General features: G+C 28.1%; 1 protein-coding gene across 1 annotated transcript; it reads right to left on the reverse strand.

Annotated features, from left to right (window-relative positions):
• Nucleotides 1–4,236: 4,236 nt before the first annotated feature.
• Nucleotides 4,237–8,949, reverse strand: LOC112594340 (macrophage erythroblast attacher). The gene is made up of 8 exons (XM_025339074.1): nucleotides 8,702–8,949; nucleotides 8,276–8,467; nucleotides 7,994–8,213; nucleotides 7,748–7,931; nucleotides 6,312–6,403; nucleotides 5,594–5,744; nucleotides 4,426–4,621; nucleotides 4,237–4,363 (listed from the first exon to the last, which is right to left on the reverse strand). Exons 1-8 carry the CDS (start codon nucleotides 8,738–8,740, stop codon nucleotides 4,262–4,264), a joined length of 1,176 nt encoding a protein of 391 aa, XP_025194859.1. The 5' UTR covers nucleotides 8,741–8,949; the 3' UTR covers nucleotides 4,237–4,261.
• Nucleotides 8,950–10,323: the final 1,374 nt, after the last annotated feature.

Raw genomic sequence — 10,323 nt, forward strand, 5'->3', positions numbered from 1 at the left:
CTGGTATGCTTCGTTCAGTTACGTATTGCTAATGAGCTATAGTGATGAAAAAACTGAAGATTATTTACTGCAGTACGGCAGGAAGCACATGGAACTCACGTCTCGTACTACTATTATGTACAACAATCATAGAAGGTCAAGAGATTAAATTCTGATAGACGAACCGAGACTTATCAAAATCACGTAAATAAAATGTATATCAAAGATCAGTAAACGGAAAGTCGATTGTTGTGTATCAATGAATAAGGAACTGTACACCCGCCGGAGCGATCGGATCAACAAATGTGAAATATTTCGGATCGAACTACGTACGCCATTACCTCTCCCGCACACAACCATCAACGATCGCGCAAACACCTGATCGGTTCCGGGCCGTTCTCCCCTACCACAAAACCGTACACATATCTGTTACATTAAATATTTTATACATTCAATATTGCGCACAACAGCAAATAAAATAATAAAATAATATGTATAAAACGATCGTACTCGATTCACGCGGCGATATTGTAGGCTCGAGACGATTTATAATATGTTCTTTGCTCATTCTCGTTTGACCAGACCGTGAGGCGATGGCGAAAATACGCGGACGACTCAACACAACGGCACTTCACACTTCGCCACCCTATAAGTTTAACTGAGAAAGCACTATATATACATCACACGGGGCGTGTGTAACGACACGATCATAACAAACGACAAACATAACAATAACGATGACATTGAGAGAACACGGCTTACCTTGTTTGTTGATCACGTCGGCGGGGCACTCGTCGTTGATGCTGTTTTAACGGCGGCGGCGTCGTCGTCGGCGACAATATAAGCTGTGCGAGCAGCGTCCGCGTTGTTGGCAGGCCGTCGACGATGATAACCACGCGCGCAAACACACACACTCACACTCGATCAACACACGCACGCCGCGACGAGAACGGTCGTCGTCGCGCACTAATAATGCACCGGATTCACGTGGCGCGCGACCGCAATATCGACCGTCGTCGAGAATGGTAGCACTAACTCGTCCAAGCATCGGATCGCGGAATCCGGACGGCGAACGATGATAATAACGCACAATAATAAAAATAACAAACGAACGAATTACCTTATTGTAGGCGTATTTTATTTCACAAAAATTATTAAGTATTAATGCGCGCGTTAAGTGCGACGGCGGCGGCGGCGTCTTTTACCGGTACACACAAAAACTGAACGGCGTGCGTGGAAAAAAAAACAATCGAGATTTCGACGGGTGGCGGACGAACACGAACAGATCGTCGTACGCCGTACGCACTTGCGGAACAACAACGTTGGTCAGTCGTCGCGGTCGTAACGGATAGCAGTGTGGTGGTGTTGTCAGCGGCGGCGGCGTCGGCGATCGGCGGCAGCGGCGGCTGCACAATCAGGTTATGTTGGCTAGACAGCGGCCGAAACTGTTGTGTGTGCGCGAGACAAACACAAACAGCCGCCGGAAAATGGCGGACAGTCATCGATGAACACCGATGACCGCGTTCGCGGGCCCGGTACGACCATCGCGCCATCTGTTGTTAAAAAAATATTTCCCGCCTTACGCCCAGCGAATTCAAAAAAAAAAACACTATTATTTATTATTACTTATTGTTATTGTTCCGCCGAAATAGCCGAACTGCACGTACATGGTACGTCTACGTAAATTAAAAACTATTTAGTCAAAATTCACTTCTTTGATGTATATATAAATATAATAAAAGTTTACCGAGCTGCAAAAATTATGATTCCCCTACTCGGTATTAGGAATTATGATTTCCACTATTGGCCAATTACACTTACTATGGAATAGATCTTTATGATTGTGGCGAATGCATACTACAGTATGACTTATATTTTAATTGAACTACAATTTCACTAAAACCCTAATCGAGGGTTGTTACCCTTTCCCCAACCATTTATATACCCAACGATAGTACTCATTTTTGTTAAGAATCGATTTATTTATATAGACATTAATAATCCTCAGCCGACGGAACTCTTGGTGTTTAAAATTTAAATTCAAATAAATTTGTCAGAAATGTATTTAAGTATAAAATTATTTCTAATGAATTAAAAAAAACATTAATGATCAGTGCTTGAATCATTTCTTATGTTGTAAAATTATGATCAAATTACCTAAATCAACTTTATATTGAGAAACAATAAAAATTATTCATGAAGTTTAATTGAAAACCTACAAAATGCATTTTCAAGACAATTTTCTGACTTTTACATACATCAGACAAGAATAAAATTGTTTAAAAACTCCTTTTCTGTGAATATGGTCAATGATGGATCTAATTTACAAATAGATTTAGCATTACAAAACAATGATGTTCTTAAAACTACTCTTAAAGAATGTAATTAACTCAAAATATTTTATTCGAGTTTTTCTGTAATAGATTTTTAAGGTATTTACTGAAAAAAATAATTACTGCTTTAGGAAGCACTTAGGTATCTTTGTTAGTAGACATTTTTAATAGATGGATATTAAAAAAATAACTTATTTATGACTAAGCCATGAACACTTCAATGCTTAACATAGGCATTGATTGGGAGGCTTAGTCTCCAAAAATTTATTGAACATTTATCAAAGTATTAAATAGATACCTATTTTGTAATAATGCAAAGAAAAATTTAAGCCCCCTAAAAATTCAATCAAATATCCGCCTACAAATGTTTTAGCGGAAAAAAATTCAACCTAAACTAGAAACTAAATATTTATAAACTTTAGCATTTATGAATCAATCAAAATTTATTTTATAATTTTTTTTTTCATTTTTCCTATTGATGTATTTTATTTAAAATTAGTTTTTAAGGATAACTTCATTATATATATTTTTAAAATGATTCTTGCTATCCATAAATATATTAGTATTATATGTTTAAATTTTATTGTTTTAACATTTATTTTAATTTTACACGTGCTTTTCAATGAAAAGCTGATAAAAATATGAACCATATTAGTAAAAATATTGTAGATTCCTGATCTACAATTATAAAAGTATAAATCATTAACCTACTCAAAGTAAAACAGTGACAAAATTTTTTTTAGATTTTGATTTCTGTTACACAAAAAATCCTTAATTACTTCTTAAAAACTGTTGTAAAGACTTATAGTTATTGCATTTTAAAACATTTGAGTAAATATTTGTAGAACTAAATAAAATGTATTCTACTTACTCAATACTCATTGTTAAAGTGTCTTCAAATACAAATCTTCAAAATTCTACTACTATAACATTAAATATACTTCAATATTTATGTACACCTACTCAAACTGTACACAGAAGTTTTAAAGTTGTGATGATTTTTTGAAATACTATATTATCAAATGGGCACTAAAATCATATTTGTAACCTTTCTGAAAGAGTAACCCCCTATAATTTCAGGTTTCTAGATTCATGCCAGGCAATAATATTAGCTAATTAATGGATTCAGATTTATTAAAATACAAATTCAATCTTTTAATTTGTACAAATAAAACTGAGTGATTTTTTTTATCAAGAACTCATTTGTAGGTGTGGCCAGTGAGCCATTTCCTATTCAAGCTCTCATGTGTCACTGTTGTACTTTTATTATTATAATTACTTATTGTGTAAGTTTCATAGATTGACTTTTTAGTCTAAAAATGTTATCATAAAATTAGTAACCAAAGGAATTGCTCAAAATCAAATGTATTATAATTTAAAATTAATAAATTAAAAAAATAATGAAAATAGTAATGAAAAATAATCATTCATATAATATATATTTTGGAATATTTAATTTAATAATTATAGATAGCAAATTAAAACTATAACATTTTATTAAAAACTTAATATGCAGTTTATAGAATATTAAATACATTTACATTGTTTAAAAATAGTAAATATACTAATATTATAACAACATTAAGTTACATTTTAAATTTAATTTGATATTTATATTCTTTTTATAAATACATAAAATGACAAATCTACTTATACCTTGCTGTGGTATTCTAAAAAGAGTTGTTATAAGTTGTATATTATTTAACATAAAATAATATTATTTTTTTGAATTATCAACTATAGAATTTTTATTATTGGAAACAGAAAATTTAATTTTGAAGTATAGAGAAATTATTATTATACATATTATATAGGTACATACAATTTAAGAAATTTGTCTTGAAGAAATGAGTTACTGTGCAAGATAGGTCAATGTTTAATATTAAAAAAAATAAATAAAATAGCAAATGGCACATAAACAGTGTAAGTTAAAATCTTAAGTTATTTTATTACATTACATAAACTTTTTCTGCTTGTTTTAACCAATACACTTCTTTAGTCTTGGGACAAATGACTTGTCCATTATTTTGATTGGACATCTCTACCAAAGCCTATAAATATATAAATGTGTCATTATTTACTATTTATTGTAAAATAATAAAGTAATAAAAACCTGTTCTCCATAAACGTATCCATTTGGTAAAACCATAGGTATATTATGCTCATTCAACGGAAGTCCTGATATTGAACAAAACAGTCGAGACTGACTACAATGTGCAAAAGGTAATGGTTTTGCTAGAGTATTGAACCATTCTTGGCAGACTGGGCAGCTTACATTCCGAGCTTCTTTAATATCACTGTAACACTGAGTATACCTATATAAGTTAAGAAAAATTATTTGATTTCTCATAAAAATTATGCTAATCAAACTACTTATGTCCATGATATATTTTTAAGTTATTTTTCCACAACATTTTTATTTCTATATATGATAAGCTTTTAGGCTTTTTAAAAAAGTAACTACTTTTTTTTTTTTAACAAATCAATCAAAAGAAAATTTGAAATATTCTTTATAACTAAATTTAAATCTTACATCATTACTAAAATTAAAATTTGAAATTTGAAAACTAAAAAACCTATAAAAAAACTGATGAATTCAATTAAGTAATTGAAAGGATATGAGAACACATAGAAAAATTGTTATAAACAAGAAACTATTGGTTAAATAAAAAAAATTTAACTTTAACAATTAAAAATAACATTTTATGTCAAGAAAAAAATAATTATTATGAGAATATTAACAATTTATTTATAAAAAAAAGTGCACTTGAAAACATTTTCCCAGTATTATTTATGTACCAACGAATATGTATAATGCAAATAACATAGCAAAATATACATTCAGAATATAAGAATGAATTAAAAATATTATAAAATTTAAAGCAAGTTATGAACATTTTAGAATTGGTTTAATTGGACTATTCTAACCAAAAATGTTGTATGATACACATTAGAAAGACAGAGACAAGAATAAATAAGTATTAAGCACATTATTGTAACACATGAAATAATAAAAAATGGTGCATGACTATACTAAAATATGTTATAAAATTTTAAAATGTTTGTTATCAGTTCCATACATACTTGTCAACATTTATTTAACACACAAGATATATACAAGAATATTCTATTATTATTGTATAGCCAAAAACACCACTGAGAATATCTATAAGTTATAATAGTTATAACAGCTGTTAAATCATTACTGAAATAATCATTAAATTCAAAATTATATCAAAAATATAAAACTTAAATTATAATAAAAGTTTGAAAAAGGATATGGAGTTTTTAGAGCAGACAATCCAGCTTGTAACACGACAGTAAATACTGACTGTGATGATAATTGATATAAATTGTAATTTTCTTGACGAAACTGTTCGATTAACCGTTGCCAACGAGTTTCATCAAACATTTCTTTATATGGTGATATTTCTGTAAAATTAATTAGTAATTTAAAATTACATATATGAACAATAATATATTATGTCTTAATAATTTTATTTTAAATATTATAATTAGCCAAATTATAAATAGAGATTAATAAAAATAATTAATTAACTATAAACTAAAAAAAAGTAACTTAATAGCATTAATTTAATTATTTCATTAATATACAATTTATAAGTCAATAGTTGTGAGACTTAACTGTTTTATTTTTAAAGCCTCTTATAAAAATACAATAAATACATATTCTTAATTTCTGACCCATCCACTTCCCAATGGATACTTTATGAAAACTATAATATAATGTAATGAAAGAAGATCTAAGAAATGCATCAAAAATTAAACTAATAAATAACAAAATCTGGAATTTTAACCCATGAATCACACTGATAAACAAAAATTATATTTAAATTGAATCAATGTGTGCATTGGTTGAAGGAAAAATGAGAAATGTTTCAACTTAATTCAAACACTCCAACAACTAAACTTTGATACCACTAAGCAAATAACCAGAATAATTACTATATTTTTAAAATTAAAATTAAATAAATTTACCAGTATCAGTTGGAAAAGCCAATAAAACCATGCACTGTTGTACTTCGTCCATACGGGTATCTTCAAATGTTGATATATACTTTCTAGCATGTCTAAAATGTAATTGAAAGGATTCAAATTAAAAAAAAATGCTCAATAATTTTATATTATGAGTAAAGCTTAGACAGATATTTTTGTCAAAAAACCCTGTGTAATTTAAATAAAAAAATTAAACTTTGAAAATATAAATAATTAATTAGTAACTATTTATTGTAAAAGAAGTATGTAATAGTCGTTTTATTGAAAAATCAGATACAATTATTTGTTTAATAATTAATTATTTAAGTTTTTGCTGTAAATAAAAATCATTAAAATATAAATGTTATTAATTGGTCTATTTGATAGAACAAATAGTATGCAATAGTATTATGATAACTAAATAATTTCTAATATAATGATAGCTAATAATAAGCTAGAGAGTATTAATATTTTATTTGCATAGGTGTATGTAGGGGGTATGTAAAGTATGCAGCTGCATACTCTGAATGAACACGGAACTTCACACATACCAAAGACTATTTTTAAAATTAAAAGTGTTACATTTAATTTATATTTATAATAATCTATTATATGAAATATGTTTGTAATCGTATAGTAAATATTTAATAATAATATTAAAAAGGTTAAATACTTTGATACTGTAACTGTATAACAATAAATGGCTGTTAATTTAAATTCCGAAGACATCTTTGATGATTTCAAAAACTCTATCCAACACAGATTGGTGTTATGATAAATTATAATTTTTATTATTTCCCCCTTCCATTCCTCCCCTGTAACCATCATGGCGCCAGTAGAAACCTTGTGCATACTCTGGAAAAGAGGCCTGAGCACGTCTATGTTTAATTGTGTATAAACAGGTATCTGTACTGTAAAACATTTACAGCTCATAAAAAATAGTTATAATAATATTTTGTAAATTTTATAGACACAAAATTAATAAAAATTATCTATTAATTTAAAATAAAACTGTATTTGATTCTTTGTCAATGAAAAAAAAAAGGTAAATACCTATACAAAAATTATAAAGAACTTCCAACAAAAATTAAATATCAATATTTGACTGTGTTATAACTTAAGTAAACAAATATTTTGAAATAATAATCAAGTACCAATAGTCCTTACATTAATTTTAATCTTTATTTAATACATTCATGACTAAGTGTCATACATATGTGACATGGTCAATATTATTTTTTTACAGGATTATTGACACTGGTTTCTTTTAATATTGATTTTTATATCTGGCTTAAATTTTGAATAGCAGCCATTATCGGTATTTTATTTAATAGTCTATTCAAAGACCACTTGGATTAATAAAAGTTCAGCTATTAGCCAAAATTTTGTTAACATGATAAGTGAGAATTACTTTTAAAAATCTTAGTACTAAAACTAACCGAACAGCATCAAGACGTTTATCTTGACGTACAAGTTCTATAAATTCTTGTATTCGTAAATTGAATTCCATAGTTGAACGTAATTTACGTAATTTTGACCTATTATCATGACACCATGCTAAACATTTTAATGTTTCATGATTTGCCAATGAATGTTCAACTTCCTTTGATATCATGAATAAATCTAAAATTATTTAATTAAAGAAATAAGTAATAATGTCACTAAATTAATTGAATATATTATACCTATGTTAGTAAGATCATTGAGATCTGAATTATTAGCAAGTTTATTGGCAGAGTTATAATATCCACAGCGTAAAAAGTATTCCACTAACATCCGATCCAATCGACGACGACGCCAATTTTTTACAATAGTTTCACAAGGTGAATTATGTTCTTTTAAATGTTCCAAACGTTTTTTGCATACCAAACCAGCTTGAAGTTCATCATTTATACCTTCATCAGCCTAATAAAAGTATAATTTAAATTTAATTTAAAAAAAAAACATAAGAATCAAAATATTCAAACCTTTCTTTTAAGCACTTTCAGTTTTTCAACCATGCCACTAAGCAACGAGGAAATATGAGAAGTATCTGTCATTGCAACATCTGATGAGATATCACGTTCAAACTCTTGTACAGCATTTTGAAAATGTGAAACTTCTCTGTCAAGTGTTTTTTGTGTTGTTCGAAATTTCTTATTGAGAACTTCATATGGTACCTAAAAATTAAACAATTTCATGGTATATTAATATTATTGTAGTCTACTGTGAGAAATTGACTTATTTTATATTTTACAACTCTATTATTTGAGTAAAAACATTGAGTAATTGCTATTGTTGAGTAATTATCATCTAACACCAAGGCGACTTCACAGTATACTATATTTCAAACTAATTCTCGACTTACAATTTACAAAAACATCACTTATTATATTAATAATGGCGGTGTATACCTTTAATGTTGGGTGTTCTAATGATTTCAAATCAGACATTATGTTATTCGAATAACTACGAAAAGAATGTTTAAAAATGTTCGACACAATTCAACCACATTTAGAAATCGAGTTATATTGAGGAATAAACAATGTCAACAATAATGAATTATGATGACAATTATAACAAAAGTCAAAACACTAGTAAATACTAAGTTAAGTACTAAGTACTAAGTAGCGACTATATAGAAAACGAATAAAAAAATAATACTATAAGGCTAGCAAATAGCAACCAAAACATCATCAGCTGATCTACTTCGTATGCATTGTAGCATGAATATATATTTGATACTATAAACACAAACACTGAAATACATACACAGGCTCACAGCCACAGCTGATCGACGTTTCATTTTTCTATGTGTAATGCAGCTACACTGCATATTTTTCACAATAATTGTAATATTTATAAAGATGATTAAGTTAATTAAATACAAAAATACGTCTCTACGGTACCTAAGTCCATCTAAAATATTATTATTATTTTATGTTTATATTTCCGACTATTATTACGATTTATAAATTATCCGACAGTCATGAGGCACGGATACATAAAGCCGAAGGTTTTGACTCCAGAGTCCAGAGTCTAAATATTCTAAATCATTATTTATTAAAAATAATTATTAATTATTATTAGTTACAAAGATTCTATACAATTTCTTTAATGAAGTTTTAAGATTTATGAACTTAAAAGTGTCCGGTTGGTAAACCCTGGATACTTTTGAACATACGTTATATACTGTGGTAGTGATTTTAATTTTAAGCTTATAGTAGGTACTAGGTACCTAACCAATTCGTAAATATGTAGATGTGAGCAACATAATTTAATCAAATAAAAAATATTTTGGCCCATTAATGCTATTTATAGACATTTTAAAATTGAAATTGTCTACTTTTTAGACACTTAATTTATAATTCTTGTGCCGAGGATATTCAAACTAAAAATAATTATTTCATTTTTATTTTGTAGTATTATCAGTGGCGGCGCGTGAACAATTTAATAGGGTAGACAACAAGACAACCAAAGATATGGTGTTATATAAAATTTATTTAAAAATTAGATCATCATAAAAAAAAGTAAATTACATAAAATAACTATATTTTAATATAATTTAAATCAATTCGCCGATTTTGTTTTGTTGCGAAAAAGAACCAAGACCTTTATTTAAAATAATATCAATAATATCTGACATATTAAGTTTTAAATGTATACCACTTCATTAAGAAAAAATGATAAACATTAAACATGTGCCATTAACCACAATCGGAATGCAAATGTGCAATTAAATTACTAAAATATTACGTTGAGACATGTCTCGTCCATGCATATAATTTTGGTAATACCCCACTACGTCCCGTTTACCATGTCATAAGCCCTCGTCATCAATAGCGAGACACAATTCAATATGTCTCGACCGATTTGACGGCGACAACGGAGCGATTACATAATTATCGATAAGATATAAATAAAATTATACTATATATATTTAGTCATACTCGTTAGTCGTTACTCACACAGACATTGTAGAGACGAATCAGTGTAAATAACATTTTATTTATAAAATTATGAACAAATAAAATAC

The sequence above is a fragment of the Melanaphis sacchari genome, unplaced genomic scaffold, assembly GCF_002803265.2.
Source record: "Melanaphis sacchari strain LSU unplaced genomic scaffold, SCAv2.0 Contig22_pilon_pilon, whole genome shotgun sequence".
NCBI classification, from domain to species: domain Eukaryota; kingdom Metazoa; phylum Arthropoda; class Insecta; order Hemiptera; family Aphididae; genus Melanaphis; species Melanaphis sacchari.